Source organism: Strix aluco, chromosome 3 (assembly GCF_031877795.1).
Source record: "Strix aluco isolate bStrAlu1 chromosome 3, bStrAlu1.hap1, whole genome shotgun sequence".
NCBI lineage: Eukaryota > Metazoa > Chordata > Aves > Strigiformes > Strigidae > Strix > Strix aluco.
Window position 1 is genome coordinate 7277228 of NC_133933.1, and position 23773 is coordinate 7301000.

General features: G+C 38.1%; 1 protein-coding gene across 4 annotated transcripts in view; it reads right to left on the reverse strand.

The window, feature by feature from the left end:
• The window catches only part of KIF16B (kinesin family member 16B), a 142292-nt gene that overhangs the window by 11732 nt on the left and 106787 nt on the right, over positions 1-23773 (reverse strand). For all 4 annotated transcript variants that reach the window (XM_074817250.1, XM_074817248.1, XM_074817247.1 and 1 more), the window contains one exon: positions 5143-5226. In XM_074817250.1, coding sequence (XP_074673351.1) covers positions 5143-5226 — 84 coding nt within the window. The remainder of the gene's footprint in view (positions 1-5142; positions 5227-23773) is intronic.

The window sequence follows — 23773 nt, forward strand, 5'->3', positions numbered from 1 at the left end:
GGTTGCCACCAAGGTGTTAGTTATGAAACTAATAATATATTAAAATAACAAGAATGAATTCAAGCTCAAGGAAAAGGTGCTACTGTCATTATTTCGGGTTTTCCTTATGAACCAGATTCTTGGAGCCATGCAAAACCAGCAGTATCTCACTTTGAAAGGGGAAAGTCAGAGTGGCTAGCTTTAGGGCCCTATACTAAAAACCCCCCTAGAAATTATTACCTCCAAAGCCCTAGAAATTATCACCTCCAAAGGACCTTGGCTGAAAATACAAACTAAAACCAAAACAAAGCATTTGGCTTCTAAGTTAAAGAATCTTATTCTGGAAGCTCCATTTTGACTGTAGGGAACAGCAGTATTTCAGTCAGTTCAGTGTCTACGATGCTTTCCCCAGCCATTCTACAGACTTGAGGGCAAAATTGAATTATGCAGTTCATACAAGATTTATTTCTGCCTCTTGCATTAACACCTATCATTGAAAACCTCATCAGCAGACATGAGGAAGTGAGGAGGTTAAGGACAATTGTATTATTAATTTTAAATAAATTGAGCTTGTCTTTTTAAGAGGTTCGAAGTACCAAGAAAAAAGAGGAGCAGAGACAATGCCAGGAAGATGTATGTGCTCCTACAAAACTTGACGTAGGCTCGCCTTACCATACTGTTACAGGTTGACTTTCTTTCATTCCCCAAGCTCTGCAAGTAGCAGCAAAAGGAAACACATGACTCCTACCAACTGTAGAGCTGTCTGACGGTGCATCCCCAATCGGGGATTTTGCTTGTTCCCCTTTGCTGTCCACAAACAAACCTGAGGAAACGCAGCAGTGGGAATAGGGAATGGGAAAAAGGAAGCAGAGACACGGAGACAGGCTGAGGCCTGGGGGATTCTTTGTCTTCCTTTAAGCAACAACCTATCGGGATTTTGTCAGCATACCAATTGTTTTTTCCTAAGCACGTTGGTGACAGCAAGAGCAGAAAAGAAAGCCTAGTGGGTCCGTGACTGCAGGGCTTCTGGCCAAGGAGTCAAGAAACATGACTCAATCTGCTATGTCAGCTTAGACAGTTACTCCTGCCCAGTTTTTCTGGCTGCACAATGGGAAAATGAGGCTAATAATATTCATTACTACAATAAAGCACGAGTTTAAGAGAAGAAGAAAAATAATCATGGGAATGATAGGATACAGAAATGCAGTATTCAAAGAAGATGGGATTTCAGGAAAACTTTTTACTGTCACCCACAGATCTAGCAAGTCACCGAGAAATAAAAAATATCTTGCAGTTAAACCAGGAACAAATACATTCACCGAATCACGTATCTCTTGTGACATGTGTTTCCTTTACAAAGTTTTTGCATAAAAAAATAAAAAAAGGAATACACATCATCCGATTTCGTTTTAAAAAAGGATCCTATACTCTTATCTGCTGATTTCTAATTGCATGAAAGGATAGATATACACTAACTTCTATTCATTAACTTTAATCAAAAGAACTCTTGGCTGTTTCATTTAAGGCGGATTTAATCAAGCAAAGTTGGCTCTGAAATTACAGTCTTTAGACTGCGGAACAATTAATTTAGAGTTTTGCCCTGCAACAGGTCCCTGATGAAATACCAAATTAATAGATTGCAATAGGGCATTTTGGATAGGTAATTTTAAATACAATTTAGGTGTTTCTCTTAAGATGCATAGGCAAAACCTTTGTGCAAACTTGCATGTTGTTTTTCCAAACCTCTATGGAAATGTAAGGTATTGCTCAAAAGACTTTATATTACCAACAAACACCAAAGCAAAAGTGTTTACATTGCAACTACATATTACGCTAGAGATCAAAGACTTCTCATCAGGTCATCTCACACAAAAATAGTACAAACATGCTTTCCTACCAACAAGGTAGTGTGAAGCTTTTGGTTATTAAGCATTTGTACCAGCTAGGATAAATAAAAGAACTTGATGTTTTACATGAACTTTGCGTTTAGTGTGATTTTTAAATGACAGTCCTCATAATTTATGGCCTCTCTGGAGTCTTTTACTCCAAGTAATTTCATCTCCCTTATGATGATATACACCCACTTCTAATCTCAAGCTGAAACAAGGTAACTCTACATGACAATCTTTAAACAAAGCAAACCCTACAGCCAGCCCCCGTCCTGATTCTAGCTGTCTTGAAAGGTACCACAAACCCCTCTGCTGTCCTCAGCACTTCTACTGTGGCAAGAATCCAAGGTGATGTGTAGGAAAAACCAAATTCTTCCTAAACTGTTCCGCAAAGGATGTTTTGGACAAATCTTTTTATAATTACACGCAAGGAAAATTTCCCTGACTAAAGCCAAAGTGAGTCAAATAAAATAACAGTTTCACTATCTGCACTAGAACCAGCTCTCTGATTGTTGTACATTTAGTTAACTGGATGAGTAGTTTTGTTCCTACAATGACTCCCAATCTATCTGCTTCATTTTCCCAGATCAGATCAAGAGCTGCAATTTCATTTTGATGTAAAGAAGAGAGCCCGAAAGGCCATTTCAGTAACCAACTGCTAATTCCATCAAATATTCTAGTCAGACTGTTTGACTGGAATGACAGTTTAAGTTGTTTTATCCCTCACACAGGTGTACATTGGCATTTGAATGTTAATTTGTTATGCGCATACTTAAAAAAGCAAAAAATATAAATTAAAAAAAGAAACTGCTGTTGCTCAGCGATGACCTATGGAAAGCACTGGACTAGCCAAAGCTGCACTATCCCACTTAAATCCAGAAAGTTCAGGAAAAACAACACTGAAGTCACAGCCTATTCAAGATGTATAAATATCTAATGTAAAAACTGGAAGAGCAGAGAAATGTCTTTGTCATCCACCACTGGGATGACAGCTCTACTAATGATCTTCCAATACAGAATATTTTTGTTCATAACACTTATCGGACTGATATTTGTCAGGCTGTCATCTATTTTTAGTCAATAAAGTAAGTTCAGACGTTGGATAAGAACATACATTTTTGTTGGCCTGGAAGCTGTGTTTTGCTTTTTCTAAAAATGTTGTATTAGCTCATTAGCTCTTGACTAACCATGTGGAACAATCAAATAAGCTTTTATACCATACTACAGCTATAACAACACATCACCTGCGAGGCTTGAAAGAGACTGCAAAGGGTTTTCAGCAAATCAAGGTACAGGATCAGGTGTGAAAGTCAACTGAATACAAGCCATGTTTCTGCTTGTTACCAAGGTCTAACGCTCTCACCTTTTACCTGATTGAATTCCCACGTGAGAAATGCGCTATGGTCAAAAGGCCAAGAAACCACGTCCCTTACAGAGGCAATCCATCCATTTACTACTTGCTGGTTAGCCCACTGCAGCGTGCTCAAGGCTCATACCAGACTGAAAGCCACAAGGCAGAAACAGCCAGTATTTTAAATAGAACTGGTGCCTGTGCCATCTTCCACTATCGCACTTTCTCCGCCTGCCAAATACTTTCCCAGTATAACTCAAGATGTGCTTGGAGCCTTCAAAGCGTTACGTGACTTTGGAAACCATCACTACTTAAGTGGTTTCTCTCTTAATCACGGAGGCTGCAGCTATGTTAGCTGAAACTCTTCAGCCATTGGCAAAGCCAGAGCAAACCACTGCAAAATATATAGTGAAAATACCATGATTAGCAATCTAGACATAAGGGGGTTTTGATCAGCTTGTTGCATTAAATTCCTCATCGCAAGGATGGTAACGTTTGCTTGGCTCCTTGTCCTCTTTATCTAACCTTCCCTTAGTCACGGGGGATCTTCACTTTCTCCAACACTGAGTGATTTGTCAGGATTATTAAGTGGCATGGTCAAGTGTGCTATCTAGCATGCGGTAAAACACATTCATGTGAACAGTGGACATATTACTATTATTATGTTTGCAAAATATATAGGTAATGTTTTAATGACTTAATTTAGTTAAAATAGATAAAATTTAATTTTAAGCTAAAAACTGACTATATAGAGAGCTATAAGAACTATATGACCATGATCAAAGCACACACAGCAGTTTTAACATTTAGAAATATTACAATAGAATCTGTTAGTACATCAATGAAAGGTCACAAAGATTAAGGGATTAAATTTCTTACTGGTAGAATAATATGCAAATTGAATTCTAGACTGGAATGTGGCCATGTCTTTATGCCCTCTAGAGAGGACATGAAATAAAAAAAAGATTACAATTTGTGCTACATGTAAGACAGCCTAACATCAAAAGTCAGTGGGAGGATGTTTTGTTGAAGAAAAGGTGAAGTATGTAGGAAAAATTCAATACATGTAATAAAAGATTCCAGTTGGAAGCAATCTACTTTTATATTAATTTCTCTAAAGCTCTACTTAATGCTACTTCAGCTCTACAAAGAGTATAATTTTTAATGACTTGCATGATCAAGTAATCCCCATGTGGCTACAACATAGTTGCGGGGTGTATGGTTTAGTCTTTGTTCACACCTCTTCTTTCCCAAAACCCCACCTCTTGCCCCTGGCCTGCAATAACACATGCATTAACATAGAAATATAAAGACCTAATGTGTGATAGGAGTCAAAATTATGCCATCCATGTGGGACTGCAGAACATGCAAAAAACCCCAAACCTTCATAAACTCAGTAACCTTGTCCACAATAAAATTAATTTGTAAAATTAATTGAAAGAAAAAATACACTCAGAAAGCTGGGTTACAAAATAAAGCTCAAAGATGCTTAAATATCACTTTTGTCCTGTCATGAGATATTTGGATATAGTAAGTATGATAAAATAGTAAATCTTCAGCTAACAAATTGCATTTAAAGTAGCAATATTTTTTTTAATCTTGTCTTGCACAGAGACCATCTGTCTACAGTGAACACTTACCTCACTCACAACCTTTCCCCCTTAAATAAATGTACCTCCTATGAATATCTCTAAAGAGATGCTATTTTTCCTAGGATTAATCCTAGGATTAATTTTTTTAAAGGCATGTTTCGTTACTTTGCAACCTACTGCTGCCATCTCCTGTGTTAAATGAGGCAGCAAGTAACTTCATACTTACAAACAGGCTATTTAACTTTGACCAAATGTGAATGTTTTCTGTTGGTCAAGCAGAGAGTACTCCACCTAAATACACTGCAGAAGCCTGTTAAAAAGTTGGCGTTACCTCTAAGTGACTCCGTCGTTCTGCGATCACTCGTTCATCCTTGTTTCCAAAGAGCTTCTTCGGAGGGAATTCTAAAGTGGCAAGCTGGAAGACATTAAAGGATGAATCGGCATCAAAAGTGACAAGCTCAAATGAGAAAATTCTTTTTAAACTGCGAAGCAACTGGGAAGAAGAAAATACCAAATATTCATGAGCTACACGATATGCTATTAGCAAATATTACATTGCACATTTCTACTGACATTATCATGATCTGGTCTGTCGTACTGCTAAGATAACAACGCGTTTTGTTATAAATTAGCAACAGAAAGCAAATTTAGGAATTAGACTGCCACTGTTTGCCCACAAAGATTACAAAGTTGCAAACTGAGTTGGTGCTATCACATCAGATTAAGAAGATCTCTTCAGGAATCTCATGTATCTTGAAAGATTACATTCAGTCTCTTAAAAACCGTGGTCTCCAGCTGTACTGTCATGTAATTTGTTTGCCCTTCCTTATGTTGTATTGTAAACAGAAGATCACTGGATCTAAGAACTATCACTGAAGTTATGCTGTGGAAGGTGGCATTGCTGGATTCCAGCTGACACCTGAACTGGACCTGAGGGACCTTTTGTTGTGCCTTGAACTACGACTTCCTCTTTCACAGTGGGGACAGGCTAAGAGCATGGGCGTATGCTGTGATGGCAGCTAAGATGATGGGAAGTGGGACTTCTTGAGCTGTAACTCAACTGTAGCTCAATCACATTCAGATGCGTGTCCACGTTGGAAGCTGATAGCTTTAATTTCTGAAGAGAATCCACGAGCAGGCAAAATTCTATTTATCACACTGAAAATGAAAATAAGACAGCAGCACAACTCCTAAAAGCAGCTATTCAGATCTGTCCTTTTAGGAGTTCTCCCACAGAGGTGTTCAAAGGTATCTTCTCATTTCTTTTCCAGTAGGAACTGTGGCAAGCTACATTGGTAAGGGAGAGAGCAAGGGAACTGTCCTCCTTTCTTATACAGCATCTAATAAAATGCTTGAACCAATTCCAGCCAGCTGTATCTGGAAAACACACAAAAGACTCAAGAGTTGCTAACAAGTACCAACGACCTTGGTCTGCTAAGCCACTGCTGCTGGGAGTGATGCACAAGACAGCAAGTCCTCTCCACATAGTTTGTGTCTGCACTTGAAGGCACATCAAAAAGAATTTCTTCCTAGCTTTCACTGTATGAGACAGAAATATGCAACCTCACTCACATTGGTATTGCTGGAGTTGTTTTGCAGGCACAAATACCTCCTACATTAATTCCCCTGGCCATTTGATGATATTGAAATAATAAACAAGACGCATCATTTTCTAGTATATCAGCACATACAGGACTGTCGAGAATTTATGGCTGGTTATGAGGAGCAGAAATATACTGAATTAAATGAGGAGCTTCATTATTACACTGAATGTAAGCATCTTTAAAATACAGAGGAATTCTGCAATACAAATAATTTATTCCCATTCTCTGGTTCAACTCCAACTTGGATAATTTAAAAGAAATGCCTAGACATCTTCAAATGAGCAATATAAAGTGATGTGGGGCACCAGAGGAGACGGAAGAGAATGCTGCTCTGCATCAGTCTTGCCAGCACGTCCCAATTATATCCCTCAAATTTCTCCAACCAACACTTCTCGGTGTGCCTGCTTCTTCATATTGGCAGGACAAGCAGTACACAACCAAACAGTATCCTATAATTACATCCTTGGGACTTATTTTCACTGCATTACTCACTCCTTAACCTATTCAGGATTATAAGTGCTAATATTTTCAAGGACTTCAAAATCCCACCCCTGCAAAAATTATATTTTATTAAATAGTGCTGCATCGTGTCACTGCCAGAAACAAGCAAGGTAAAACAACTACCACCATAATCCCCTCCTGGCCCTAGGGAGATTGTTTTATACTTATTGGCTACTAAATACATTCATTATAGAATTTTAAAATAGTGTCTGTTAAAAAACAATTTGCACAAATAAAAAATGTACTGCTACAACATCCTCAGACATACTCTGTAGAGTCAAAGCAAGTTATTACAGCTAAAATCAGGAATGATTTATTTATCTAAATAAAGTTTAATTTTAACAAGGATTTGGGGACTGATTCCACAAAACTTTGGGACAGGCAAGATTAGGGAATCTGTTAGCTTTCTGGATGCACCTTAGAAGAAAAATGGTTGCATTTTCTAAAGCCAGTTAAGTTTTGCTAAACTCATTCAAACCGAAGTAGATACTCACATGGTTTTAACCTTTCTTAACTCCCAAATCACTACGATGCACAAAGCTTTGAAACCAAGCCAATGAAAGTCCATTATTACAGTCATGAATTTCATACACAAGAGAAAGGCTTCAGCCAGTAAACTTGGCTTTGAAATGTTCAAAGTCACAACACGAACCGAAATGAAACTCATAATTTTATTGCTGGTCAAGACCTGGATATGAATACTTTGGACTTAGAGAACTACATATAATAATAAAAACCTCCACCCAGATCAAAACTCCAATGTGCTGAACTACGCTTGGCACACATATATACATTACTTATGTTTGTAATACACATATCTGTGTACAGAATATACCTATACATACACATATGTAACTTGGAAGGATTTTGCATCCTGCAGAGGTTACGTTAAAAAGGACTGATCATCTACTGCAGTCACCATCTCTACGGGGCTGGATGTAGAAGGTGCACCACCTCAGGTCTGCTGGAACATTTCTGTGTCCCACTCTTTCCCAAGGGTCCTCTGGCTCCTCTTAGCCAAATCATTGGCAGATGTCCATCTCAAATAAAAAATGGAGACCTTTCTTTCACACAACAGATGACCATCCAACTATATGACACAAAAACCTCCAGCTATAGGTTTCGTCATCACTCTTGGAAACCCTGTATTACTCCAATGTGCTCTTCTTCACTACACGCAAAGAGCCTAATCCCCACCAAAATGAGTAATAAAAAAAAAAAAAAGATGACATTCAAAACTCTCCAGGCTTGAGTTTCAGGCTGTCCAAACACTTAATGCAGACATGACAGCACCAGTTTCCACCCAGTTTGCACCTTGAAAATTATCTTTGCAGCATGAGAACTAGAACCATTCATGCAGCAATGTGAATTACATAGTCCTGCTTAATTTCACTGTAACAGGAAGCTGGTCCATTGTAGTATATTTATATAAAAATACAGTATTAGTATATTTAGCAGAGGTAGTGTGCTTATACATATACGCCATTGATGTCTGTCACTCTGACTTATGAAGTTACTCCTTTAGCATGGGGAAAAATACGTTGGTGCAAGAGTTCCAGAAATATGCAGAGTCATGATAAAATGTTTTCATCTCATTGTGATTTTGGTTTATAAAAAAAGAAAACCAGCCCAGCAATATAAATATACTGAAGTAGTGATAGAAGTTACAATAATTGTCTATAAAGATCCTCTGTCCTGATGTATCATTTGACATACGAACTCTGAATGTAATTGTGAGCGATTCAGAAATGCAACGATTCAAGAGAATTTTGAGGTTTATTTAAAATACCTTACTCAATTTAAGCCAAATTGCAGTAGCAAGTGTTTCAATAAGTTAAAATTTTGTTACTAGTAGTGCGACAACGCCTTTAAAAAACTGCACCGTAACTTCAGATGAGATTACCATCGCTACAGGTTAATGCACACAGCACAGTATGTGACTGAGCCACATTTGTTCTGTCACTTAAATATGTAAGAGATCTGCAGGTGTAGATTTTGCATCGAGATGTTAGTCTTGGCTCAAACACTATAAGAGAATTTCACACTATCCAGATTCAGGAGTATAAAATATTCTTTTAGAATTAAACGTCTGTGTACCCTCTGCCTCAAATTAATTCTTCAAGGGTCACACCTTAACTATGAGATTAATATTTTGTGGCAATACAAGGCGTAACAGTGGGACTCTCAGATAGCAAGGTAAATTATTGTATTTTCCTGAAATTTCTGAAGCACACCCCTCCTCTCCCTGTCCCCCCTGCTGCAGCAGCAGTGAAAGTGTTTGGCAGTCAGTCTTTTTCGGTGGGGATGTTTTGTCATTTTTTAGGGCTGCTGATGAGGTGATATGTTTTCTGTCAGGGGAAATTAAGAGGCATATTTCCCAGCCTGACAGGAAGAGTGAGCTCGAATTATTTCCTGAGAAGCTTCTGCATGTAGTGTGCAAGATTTCTAATTTTTACTTTGGCTGCAGAAGCATTTCCCTACTATACATAATTATAGCATCACTGCAATACAAATTCCATTATATGCATACGAGTGTGCACACGCATGCATACGCATACCATGGGCAAGGCTGGGACTATCTTAGACCCAAAATGCAAAGCCAGTTAATATTTTAAAATAGTACGTAGACACCTCAAGACTGAGTATCAGCACTCCTAATGTCTTTTAGATATTAAACTTTTTACAGTTAATGATGTTTATCCTATCTGGCAATCGTTGCTAGGCAGTAGCAGTCTTAGGGAGAGGAAAACAGTCATTTGCAATTTACTCCCTAATTTCTTTATAATAAATAAAGACTGTGTTTTATTTCTGGGTCTTGTATTATTTGGGGGCATGTTATTTGTCTGTGACTCAGCAACCTTATCTGTAAGGAACAATACTTACCTACCATGATATAGTATTGGTATAGATTAGTATGATCAAGTTAAGACAGTTCTCAAGGGGAAGGAGCTTCATACCAAGCAAGTAGTATTCTAGTAAATTTTGAACAGCTTAATGGATTCCTATACTTCTCTTACATTTCAGTCAGGAGACTGGTTTTAACAAGGCTATTGGCAGGTTTTTAATGCTGGTAAGAGTAGATGTCAGAACAGTAAGTGTGGCTTTTTTTAGTCACCTGTTTTATCTTACATACCACTACTTTGACCTTAAGATTCACCTACTTCTGGGAACAGTATATACCTAGCAACATATATATGGAAGCATACTCTTTTAAAGTGAAACTATGTGTCTTCATAGCCTTCAAATACTGAGCCCCAGGAAGAGACGCAAATTTGGATAATGGCCTTTTGGAAGCCAAGAGAGTGCCAAATGAAGGTTCCAATACCACCAAAGGCTCTGCCTGGGACGAGGTGCAGTCTCATTTGAGGACCTTTAGAAAACAAAGCCATCAGCATTTGAAGGGCGTCCTTTAATTTCTAGTATATTCAGTTGGAGACTCTTCACTGACATTAATTGAAGTTTGCGAGGGACCTGCTGGATTTAATTCAGTTCAGGGGTTTTATGGTACAGTGGAACATAATATGTTAATAAAAAGTCTTGTACAGTACTTTGCAGATGATATTTCAATATATAGTGGACCAAAGTAAAATACCACATAATACAGTCATGTAGGCTTGTCACTTCTGAAGTGTGAAATTGTTCGACGTGTTATGCTCCCTAAACATTAAAAAAAGTGCCATTTTCCAACATCAAGCAAAAATCTACAGGATTGAAACATCTCATTATTTCTAGTGAGTAAAAACTATGTTTTAGTGCCTACAATATGGTAAAAGATTTTTTTTTTAAAGAAGAAAAACAGGACAGACATTGACGGAGGCTGAGTCATCTTTAATCTTTCATCCCAAATTCTCTTTGTACTTCAATGTTTTGATATATTTAAATGGAGGGGAAAAGGGGAAAAAAGAAAATTAAGGAAATGCTAACTATTAAATTAAAAAGTCAGTCGTCTTTAACTCTCATGTTACTTTTACAACTCTGAATTTTCTCATTTTTCAAAGGGCATGTCTGACTTTTGATCCTTTGTACCAGAAATCTCTGTCACAGATGAGAAAAATCAAAGAGAAGAATGTGGCACGGTTTTGCAGCCAGTGTGGCTGCACCTGACTTGATTTTGCAGTGAGTAATGAAAGAAAAAAAAAAAAATGTCCTACTTTTAGTTTTTGAAGTTTAAACAAAGCAACTTAAGCCTCAGCTTCTCAAGATGTACTAAGACTCCCAGATGCTAAAAATTGGACAAAAGCTGTATTCTTAACTAGGAACTTGCACTAAATATTTAGGGACTTGACTATAAGGTAAAAAAAACCCTTAACTTCTATATTTTTACTAGTATTTTGTCTGAAATAAACCACCTATTCTACACAATTTCATAAGAGAGCCTTAGGCAAAGGGAAGAAGTTAACACAACGAATGGATTAAAGGCTACTTTATAAATTCTGAAAAAAAAAAAAATCAAATAGAGATCAAAGATAAATCATTTGAACATTGACTGAAGAACAAACCAACAGAATAACTTAAAAACCACCTAAGCCACATTTTTAGGTGATACAGCTCAAACTGTTTAAAGTTCAAATGATTGTTTTCCCAAATATGAGCAAATAAAACTCTAAACTTATTCTCCCTTTAAAAAAAAGGTAATGTAGTCCTCCATCATGTAAACCCTACAGTGCTTCCCTGATATGTATGCTATAGGTAAGCAATTTCCTCAGAGGACAGGAAGATTAAAGACAGTATTTTCCATTATCAACTAACTGAGGAGAGGGAATACCCAGGGGATTATTTTCTGGATATTCAGTTTGTCATCTACTTTTCCTCTTTCATTTCTAATATTCTCTTTACTACTTTTCCATCTCTTCCAACATGTTCTCCTCCACTTTCCAGCTTGCTAGCTTGTCTCTATTTTATTGCTATGCTTTTGTCCCCCGTCCATGACCTACCTAATTCTTTTTCTTACTCCACTGTCCCTTTGCCTATTAAACTTCCTGTTCCCAGACCATTCTCCCTAGTAACTGCCAGAAGGGGAGAGGGATTTGATACTCAGAGGCAGGATATCCAAGCAACTAAGGATCAGCCAAAGCTCTGAGGTGGACCCATGTCAACCTTGTAATGTAGTGAACTCCTTGGAGAAGACTGAACAGCTTTTAAACAGCAACAAAAGCCACAATTTATTATAATAAACATGGGTAACTGACCTCCTAAACCAAAGAAAACTCAAGTGACCAGGAGAACTGGAAAAAAGTTGTACGCAACCTTCCTCCTGCACACAGGGTCCCTGCAGAGCAGTCCCTGCCAAAAGGTCCCTGATACCAGCCTAACACAGTCAGCCTTTCTCCGGCTTTGAGGGGAGTGGACTCTGCTCCCCAGGTCTTTGCAGTGTTTCTGAGACCTGAGGAGCTGCTCTAGGCTCACCCCTGCTGTCTTTCAGCTCCTCCATGAGAGCTGCAGGCTTCAGCTTTCTGCTGTTGTCTCTCCTTGCGGCTGCAGCACCTGGATCTCACTCAAACATGCATAAAGGAACCAGCACCTCCCTCCCTCCTTCCTTGAGGGAGTCTACTCTGAAAAATCCCACATAAATCGGTCAGCAAATACCTCCCTTCTGACAAATACAAGAGAGACCATATTGCAGAGTGATGTACTGGAGTTTTGTGGGTTGCTTTTTTTTTTCTGGTATCTCCCGAATACAATTTATGCCACAACTTGGTTTCCCATCCTTTTACATCACAGCCTTTTCTCAGAGAGGAAGCTGTTTTGCCCCATGTACATGAGAATACTCTTTTCTTCCTGCTTTCCATCCTTTTTGCTCTGTGCCAGAGGTTTACCTGCCCACAGAATGGGTTTAACCTTTGCATTTCTGGCTGGCAGGAGCAACTTCTGGTTTGCACGTTGCTTTTTGCCTGGCCCCCAGTGCAGGCAGCCCAGTGAGCCAGGTCTTCTGCATTCCCTCCAGAACACACCCCACTGAGACCAGAGTGTGTTGGAGACCCTACTAGGGTTGACCTGCCAGGTAAGCAATTCTGCAGCTTCCCCACTGTACTTAGACTGGCTACAATTCCTTGCCTTTTTCCTACTTATCTCTCTGGAGCATCACCCATATATAAATAGGTACCTCCTCTACATCATTCCCCTGCAACACTGGCACTAAGACATGCCAAGAAACACAAGCGATTACATCTCCTCCCATAAATATATACAATTCTGTTGCAAGTCCCCTCAAAGTCTGGATGCTGTGACTAACCCCCACAGATCATCTTCTCTGGATTCACCAACACATAAGAGTCTTCTCTGGATGCATAAGTTCTCACAGCTCTGCTCTCTCTAATTCTGGGTAACTCTCTTTGAACTTTTAAGATCTTCCTGGCACACTTGCCAGGTACCTTCCTCAAACAGGCATAACTGTTTCTCCAAAGACCATTTCAACCTCATCTGTCACTGAAGAGGGCTAAGAACACAAAAAAGAAATTCACCTCCTGTGAACCTCCCTTTGACAATGCAAAATTACCACGTAGGATCGGATACCAAAGCTTTCTCTTTTGCATTTTGCTAACTGTCCCTCACTGCCTTTGAATCATGCCCACTTGCCTATCAATCATCTGTAGTTATCAAAAAGGTTTGAGAGTTCTCATATCCCAGTTTCTCCTTTAAACAAGCAGGCTGACCTAGACTCAATATGCATTTTTGGAGCTATGGTGAGATGTGGAGGCCACTGTTTATCACATTATTTGAACTCCATTTAGTCTGCCACCTGCTATTGAGAAAAATCAAATTAACTGCAGCCAAAGAAGTTAACTTGCATTACAGAGGTGTTTTTCTTTTCCTTAAAAGCAATTTCTAGACTAGCTGGAATAATAACATACCGAAATAGAGTCATAAACGATGGTCAATATAATATTTGACAAATTACTTCAATGTTTTGTTCATTATAAGCAGTACGATAGCATTTAAATACAGAATAACCGTAAAAATGAGCAATAGGATGTATCAAAGTTTATGCAAACCTTTCACAGTTCTGTAAAATTATGCAGCTTCAGGATTTTAATCTCTCTTATGAAAACTGGAAACTAATAAAGCAAGGGCATCTCTCTAAATATAAACCACTACCTGTATAGCTCAGGATTACCAACTAAGGAAAGAGTGACGAAAACTTGCCCAAATGGCAAAGAAAATATATTAAGTTCTCTATGCAGGCTGTAGAAGGGCAGAATAAAATGGTGCAGGAACAGCATAGACCAACCCAAAGGATATCATTATCTTACATGCAAACCAGTCAAAAACAAATAAAAAATAATTAAATATGATTCACAGATGGAAAATAAGCATGAAAAAATTGTAATGTACCATGTCCTCGCAACCTCTATTTTGCTCCCTTGTTCATCTATCCTTTGCCCCAAAATAGAAGTCTCTGGGGGAAAAAACATCAGTATCATGTAGTATCATGGACTAAAATAAGGGTACGTGCTGACCTAGAGAGTCTATGGACAAGTTTAGGACATACTCTCTACACTTTTAGCTCATGATTTTGCAAACTAAACATTAATTTTTTTCATGTAGTCTCAGGTCATGGTGCTTGGTTATTTCTTTAAAGAAATGGCAACAACTGCTGGGTTTGCAAGGTCATGTCTTCAAAGCTCAACACATTAATCAATCTTCATCAACACATGGCTCAAATCCCACTTCTCAAAAAGAAGGTAAAAAAGGAATTTTCTGGTGCTCCTGTGGGGTTTATTTTCCTTTCAAAAATGATTTGGGATTTGATTCATTATCTTCCCACTGGGATTTCTAGCAAGGTTAAGGAAGTGTCTCTGCAATAGTACAAGATGGGCCACACAGCAGACACCATCTTCACTGTGGCTGCCTTGCCCCACTCTGCACCGCATTCCTGCCGATGCCATGTTGGCCATCAGGCCACTTCGACAGCACACCAAGAAGTCACAATACCATTTGACTTAAGCAACAAATAGGTTCAGAGAGGAGAATTCACCATAGCAGTTTTAACGGCTCTTCCCAGAAAGATTTGCTTGTTGCATACAAGCTCATTTCAGTGACATCTGGCAGCATTTATGAAACATCCCCGTCTCGTGTGGCCAACTGATGCCATAAATTTCAGTCACCCTTGCCTCTGAGTAATGCTAATAATGAAAACTCATCAAAGAGCAGCAATAATTTCTACTGCTGACTAGATGGATGCCTTTCTGACTACTCAAAATTAACGGCAGATCTCAGGGTCTTAAAGAACACCTGTCACAGAGAAGTACACCTGCAAACAAAGACACTCTAAGTCTGATTTGTTATCAAGATAAAGCAGCAACTCTCAGAACAAACTGGACTGATTACAAGAAGTTAACTAGCCTTCGCATCATTTAAAATGAGAAAACCAGAGAAAACGCAGTGAAAGTACACAAATAGGAAGCTTAAAAGGAACTACTTAGTCTTCCTTCAACGGTAAGAGTGATTGATACTCACATAGGTTATACATAAATTTTCACTTACAGACATTATAGAACTAGCTGCTTTACCACACAGTTAAAAATTAGCTGTAAGCCTCATACAAATTTGGAATTTCCCTCCCACTATCACTGTTGTCACTAGGTAAAGCTTAAAATGACAGATAACTAGGTAAATGCAATAAAAGATACGTTTTCAGGAGCTTGCTTGGCAAAGGATTTTGAATCTGAAGGACAGAAAAAGCAACTATGAAGACCAGAAAGATCACTGTTACTAACAGTTTCACGAGCAATACCCTATTTTGTACTGCTCTTGAGATCCTAGAGTCACAGTGGTGGGTAAGAATAGATATTTGTTTCCAAATATAATAAAATTTCTTGATCAAACACTTGAAGATAAATGCTTAGAAAGCAAGACCCATGTATATACCACGTGCAAAACTCAACGACACACTCGATTAAAATGCCATGGTATTGGAAGTCAACATCATTTTTCAGGACAGGGGAGAAAACAGGGATGTGTTTAACTATTGAAAGTATTTGGGTTTAGATTACATGTCAGTAATTTCACAATTCCTGTCTGTCAGATGCTTTCTAGAAGGCAAGCACTACCTCACTGAGCCCGTGTACGAGTGATGCTGCTCCACCTACACAAGTTTTAGTAACCCAGGAAAGCAGGGGAAAGCTAAGAGACCACAGGATTTTTATTTCTTTTTTTTTTTTTTTTTTTTTACAGCATCCTTACAATGAGTTATAGAACATAAGAGCCTTCAGGAACAATCAGAATGGAAATTATGCTACTCTATGTATGTAAACAAAACCCTGCAATACAGTAGTTTGCAATTACTTTAACAATAGCAGTACTATTCAAAAATTGAACTGAACTTAAAAGTAAAGGTATTCTTATTTATTCCCTGATTTAAAAATAAAAATAAAATTGGAGTTAGAATTGAATGTACAATGAGTAATTTAAGGATTTAAGACACTGCTAAAGCTTTGATGCATTTTTTTCCAAAAAAGACATAACAAGACTAGGACATGCAGTGTTCAGATGCAGTTTGAAAGAAATTCGAAGTATTTCATAGAAAATACAGAGTGTATACTCAAACAGCCTCAGAGCGCCCACACTGCCGACAGCACCGCACAACACAAATCATTAAAGTAGCATTAATACCCAGCAGTACCTACAACGAAGTATGACAGAAAATAATCGATTCAATATAGAAGAAACTGGCCAAACAGAACTGTAGCTTTGATTCTTTTTATCATTCACAGCATGATAACCATTTAAAGATAACCATGAATTAACGGCATGTTTTAACACTGGCTCCCAAAGTTTGGCACCCACGAAAAGTAAGCTTTTTCATCTCATTCACACTCACATCACCAACAGCTCCATAACGAATTTTGGTTTTCAGATGTGGCCAGACAGCTTGCTCTCTGCACTATTATCCCTGGCTTTGGTTCTGAAATACGCCCTACAGTAAACTGGACAACATCCTCCACTTTCAGTCTTCTCCTCTTGACATTTTCAATTTTATACCTGCAGCTCAATATTTTTCCTGAGAGCCACTGCTTCTTTATGTTTATTTTCATATTAAACCACAAGAGATTGTATTTTATTGATTTTTGTCATGCAGGGATGTCTAATAAAATTTACTGCTTGGGCTTTCTTGCTTTGGGCTCTGTAGTGAGATAGACAATTCTCTCTTGTAAGATGAAGCCTTCTGTATGTTCTGAGTTGCAGAGACAGATGGCAAAAGGCCCTTCCAGATTTTTTTTTTAATGTATTTACATTACAGCAGTCAAGAAAATATCCTGAGCTCCTTACAGGAAGATGTCACTGTGAATACAAAACCGAAGGCTTTTAGAAACTCATTTAGAAACTATAATATCAGCTGCACAGGTCTGAGAAATTTGTTTTCTTCATTTCTTCCAAAGTCAACCCATTTTTAATTAAGAAACACAATATTATTTTCACCATATCGAGTCTGAAAGCTCATTAGCAGGAACATGATGAAGTAATATTTATAAAAGACCCCTAGATAAAAAGTGTCTTTTGTAGATTGTAACAATGCTAAACATCATGTTCATTTTGGTGGGGTTTTTTAAGGCAAATGTACCATTTAACTGACTTAACTTACATTAAAAAGGGGGATATTTACAACAGAACACTGCAGTTGTACACTAGTAATTGGCCTCTCTGATGGACCCTGACCTGATTTGCCGGCTCACCTTGCCAGCTGATCCCTGAGTGTCAACTGGGGTGGTGACTGTCATCGTCCCAGCCCTGCTCAGGTACTGTTGAACTTTGCCCTGGCCACCAAGGTCCCCCCTGCGACCTGTGCTGCAGCCACCCTCAGCTCCCGGCTTGTCTTCCCTTGTGGAACAGCTCTGATCTTGCTGCTCCCTGGCAGCTGTGTAGGATCCTCCATTGGGAAGTTCAGGGCAGGAGACTCACCTCTGATGCTCTGAAATGCCACATGAAGGCACTGATCTCTCTACAGGGAACACAAATGGGGCCTACAGAGACAAGGAACCATGCTTCAATTTAACCTTTACATCCTAAAAGTATGACTGACAAGGTCAATGCCTCAGCATAAAATACATATCGTCTTTGAGTCTTCAAGAGCAGCTGGATAAACTATAACCCATAAATGTATCTTAAAGCATGTTAACAACTGTTGCTAATTACAGAGGGGGAAAACTGTTTTTCAGGAGGTCTTCTTTCTTGCAGACTACATCAGTTTTATCTGAATGGGGCCTCCATCAGTTAACAGTCACCTGTATCTCAATCCCATTTAGATAATAAGTCACTCATTTGCTTAATATAGCAATGCCAAAATAAACAGCTAAATATTCTTACTGTACTAGAAAAATCTGCAACCTGTATTTTCCTGTTCATTCTCCCCCGGTGGTTGGAAGCTTGGTATAATCCTCCAGATTAAGCAGTAAATCAAGTTTATCATAACAGCTTCACCTCTGCAGTTGCGTCAGTAATAACATCTAAATGTGTAAGGAAGCAGCACAGTTGGAACCAGACAGCTTTTGCTACTATGCTATTTGTTCAAAATTAACCTGGGTATTTTCACAACAACTAGTGTTAGAGCTGGGTCATCATATCCTAAATCAACTGAAACCAAAGGATTCTACCTGAAAAGTCTACTTAATCTAGCAGCATATCCCTGACCAACCCAGTGAGAACAAGTTGTTCTTCACAAAACCCTTAGAAGACAGCAAGACTGTCGATAACAGCTAATGATTAATGGGGAACAAGTCTTAAAGCTCTCCAAAACAAGGCAATCATTAAAAGAAATAAATAGCAAAACCTCCAGTCCTTCCCTCTATCTTCCACTAAGCAGGAAGAAAGCAGACACAAGAGTTGCAGCCTAAAGTGATCCCCAAGCCTACAGACACTCAGAAGCAGCTAAGAAATGGCTGAAACTCAGTGAGCACCTAAACCTTTGTCCAGGAATAATTCTTCTCAGAGGCATTCCTCTCTCATAGATAGCTGTTATCCACCTAAAACTATTTTACTGATAAAACAACATGAATATTTTGATACCATGCAAATTCACTAGATAATTGAGAAGAGCCTTGAAAATCCAATTATCAAATAATCAAAGCAATTATTCTGACAAATGGTTCGTGAATTATGAGATGAAGGACTTGGCCCTCTCAAAATTCCTCTTTTTTCAATTTCTACATTACTAATATATAAGACTTTTGCACAGCACAATCAATGAAACTTGGCATTTGATGTCTGCCTGCAGGTTAATCTTGTCTCATGCTGAAGAGATGTATAAAGCTAATGGTATTTTCCCACAGGACCATTTGAAAACTCACAGCTTTTATTAGCTGATCAAGACAGACAAAAAAAAACCCCACAACCCACCACCAAAAAACCAGGTCTCATCATCAACCAAAACACAGGAGGGAGGAAGAGGAAGGAGAAAAGAGAGAGAGAAGCTGTATCTCTGCAGAATGACCTGTACCAAGCCAATAAAACTTTGCTGCACAAATCTAGCACCCAAAACAACAATTATCAGAAATTAATCCCAAAGCTGGGCTTTCACAAGACTAACTCATTCAGATTCAGTTTTATAACAGGAAATTCGCACATTGAATTCATTTTCCCACTGGAAAAAGAATGGGAAATGCGAAGCAAATATGCCAGGGGGTTTGTTGTGTCTCAGATGCTTCAGTCCTGGTTAGCAACTATGAATTCAGAGGGACCACATGGAATAAATACACTTCCCTGTAATCAAACTTGCACTGAACTCCATGGTATGGTTAGCAGCAATGTTCTTCACACTTTACTTATGGGAACAAATTCTCCTGTTCATTTGTAGGCTGATATACTGAGCAAAGTCCTAAAATTTCTTTTAAAAATATCAGCAGCCAAAAGTCTTGTGCTGCAGAAAGGCCACACGAAGGATCTACCTCTTAAATCACTTCTGTACTAGTGGCAAACTAAAGTTGATATGGAAGTACTACGTATATAAACCTGCAGGCTTTCAGAATGCTCTGAATATAATTAGGAATGGGAGCTGGAAACGTATATGACAAAATATGCTTCCTGTGTATGTACTTCCTGGCTGTTATAGGTGATAAGAATATGAATGTTAAAATTATATCATAATTACTGTAATTTGTACTGTATAAAGGTGAAGGCTATAATCACATGCTTGTATAATAGTATTATAAGGTTTACACACAGACATATTCTAAAAATTACTACTTTATTTTTCTTTCAATATTTATGGAAAGATACATTACTAAGGCTAGCAAAATTCCAGACTATGAAGTAAAAGTTAAGGTCTGCCATTAGTTTAGGATTTATATTTCAAAAACTATTTTCTAAATGTTTTTCTATATACTTATAATTCTGCCAGAGGTATTATTTTAATACACATCATGGCATTTGCTATTTACAAGCACATCAGTGTTGCAAACAATTTTCATTTTACTCTGTGCCCAAATATACAGTTTCTGGCAAAAAAAAAAAAAAAAAAAGCTTTTAGACTGTTTATGCATTCTTGGTGTTTGTCCAAATGTTGTCACATGAAATTTGTTACTCCTATTATGTTTTTCCATTGTATAAAAACAAAACTACAGTACATATTCTCGATTATTAAAAAAAAAGAAGTCCAAATTTGCTAGTTAATATCTAGAAACATCCTTACAGTCCAGGCAGAACACATCAACAAGTTTATATCTTCACTGGAACAAATTTTCAAATACAGAAATAAATCCTAAAATATTATCGTAGACTATGCTCACTAAGGGTCATGGAGCTCCTAGAGGCTGAAAGAACCTGAATTAAGAATCCATATACAGACAAACCTAAGCTTTCTAAAATAATGAGATAGCACCTGTAGCAAGATTTGTACCATCATGTTCATTGCTATATGTTACACCCTGCTCTCTCCAGTACATGTAACCCGTGATTTTAGATCGCTTCTTGGTCACAAGAGTTTCTAAACATCAATCTCAGTCACTGAACTTGTGAATGGATTGGGATTTTGGTCACTGCAGAATCAAAGCTTTGGCACAAGCATTGCAGGTTTCAGAACAAACTCATTTTAAATATTGCCTTAAAAGTTTTTAGTTACAGTTACTTACAGCTCTAGTGCTTTACACTACTTACAACTGAGCACTAGAAGCATCCAAATATCCAGAATTTTGCATTCAGTGTGAGCATACTACCTAAATCTTCTATATTAATTAAATATACAGTTACTGATGCCAGTAAATGAGAAAATCCAATCATAAAACCAGCAGAGCTTCAGGCTGGCCAGCTCTGATGCAACAAGCTTTTGACTTCTGCTGCCAAAGCAGCTCCTAAACTCCAGGAGCTCACTAGTTACATGGCAACCGGCTCGCTAGCCCTGCAAGCCAAGTACCTCAAAGTTATTGCTTCCTCATCCTTTTCCCTTTCAAAGTAATCCCAAGAGATTAACATAAATTTTACATTTAATAAAACACTACAGCTGCACGGTTACAAACCAGAATTGGAGCAGCCAGACAGCCAAGATCCCAGTCAAAATGCTGCCCTAAGTGCTCTGCAAAGTCTGCTGCCTTACTGCTTTGTTCTTGGTTTAATTTCTCTATTTGTATTCTTCCTTAGGAGGGAGAACTCTGCATCTCTGACAAGATTTTTTAAAAATAATTTAGCAATTACATTGATACACAGAAATCGCCTAATTATCCTTGATACTATTGGGGAAGAATAAAAATCCCCCGACTTGCACCAACAACGTCTTAAAAGTTAGCCAAAAATTGCATTTCTCTGTCAGTGATCCTGGACAGAATCCCTTCCAGAATCCAAGGATGCTCTCCTAAAATTAACGGCTTCACCTCAAACTCATCCCCTCACCATTATCTGTGCCAGCACTTCCTGTGAGGATTTCTTCCACCTATTACTTACCAAGAGCACCAGATGTATGGACCATTTAAAAAGAAGATAGAGATGCTTCCCTGGCAGTCACCCAAAAGAGGAGTATGGAGGCAAAAGGAAAGGACAGCAAGATCAGTCAGTGGTGGTTACATGAACAGTTCATGCCTCTTCATTTATCATTACAGAGCTGAATTACTCCTAAACAATAAGTAGTACTAGAACAGAGTCTAAAAAGAATTTAAAGGATTACAAAACTGGTGTCTGTTCTATTCTACTAGCAAACATATACATAATATGTTTGGTGGTTGCAAGCAGTATGGATGGATGAAACAGGAACTGGCTTCACTGAGATACAGAACATTTCTTGTCTCTCTTCCCTGAGATGCAAAAGACTTCCACTAAAAAATGAACAGATTATTTTCAAGTTTTGAAAAATCTGAAATATTTAAAAACAGTTTTAGATAAGCTTGCAACAAATGTTTTGAATTCCGTGCATTTTCAAAAACATTCACATACTGTTTCTGAAGAATTTGAGAAATATTTTCTGCTCTTTGATTTTCATGCCATTCTTACAAGTATGCAAAGCAAAGAGCAGCCTGTTAACTCCTCCAGTTGACAGGAGCCTTGAGTTCACTCAAACAGAATGATACTCTGTCAAACAAAGAGATTTCTGATAAGCAGAGGATATTATCTTCAGAAATAAAAAGAAGGAATATATAACCCTTATTGACAATACCAATGAGAGCCTTTCCTCCAGAACACTACATTAAAAAAAGAAAATGGCAACCAGACAGCATTTTTTCCTAACAGTTATAAAATACAACCTTTACTGTCCAATATTTAATGTACCTGAAAAACCCTGTCACGCAAGCAACAGTCTCTAATCCTAACCTCTGAGATTCATGATATTGATGTGTTACTGCAATATATCATGGACACTCATTTCCCTGGTGGGAACAGCAGATGGGGGTAGAGGCAGATCACATGGTAACTTTGGCTTGAAGGTTTAAGTTTACGTAGACATTCCTGCTGTTTTAGATATGGATATTATGCATCCATTCAGTCTTGTAAGTTGACAAAAACCAGACCAGCAGGAGGGGAAGATGGGTCAATTGCCACCTAAAATTGTTTAAAAATTTATAAACAGTCTTTTCGTGCTTTAGACTGTGAAAAATACAAATATATATTTATATAGAGACCCCCATACATCAAACACAAATGCACAAATTATTACATTCTGTTAAATAAGCTAGAACTCAATAGCTTTGGCACTCCTGCAGAAACCTTGCCTACACACATCTCCTTATCTCCATGAATAAATCTATAAATACAAGCATACATTTTAGCTTCTCTCTGGCAGCTCTCCATAGACATACTAATATTTTAACTCAAGAATCACTATTAGTAATAAAAATGCCTCAATAGTAACACCATGTAGAGATTTTTATGCACATGGAAAGAGGTTTCAAGACTGACAAGGGACTCCATAACTAGAACCTACAATGAAAGCCCCACAAAACATGGCTTCAATACCTGGATGCAAGTGGGAATTAAGGACTCCCACATAAAGGAGGGACTTCATAAACCTTGGATTTGGGTAGGGAAAGACAAATGGACAATTGTTCCTCTGCTCTCCTTTGAAAGAGGGAAGAGACAAAGTCTTAAGAAGAAGGGAGCCACTGGCCATCACAAATGTGTATCACTTGAACTTGCTGAACTAACAGAGATGTTAGTGTGAGTTTTCCCTCACAGCAAGATGGGGATCAGGAAGGGAAGGTTTTCTGCAGAAACCAGCACTCCAGTAGTATTTCAAAACCATGAACTGGTAAGAAAAGCTGAAGGAGGAAGAGAAAAAAGGAGACTTACTCTGAAAGTTCTCCCTTCTCTATTAAAGAACCCATTTGCTCCTCTTTCTGACTAATAACAAACAAAAAGTATATCCATTACAGAGACTACTGCAACTGAAAGCCAAGTATGGTCTTAATTAGAATTCCAAAAATAAGAAAGTCATTAACAATC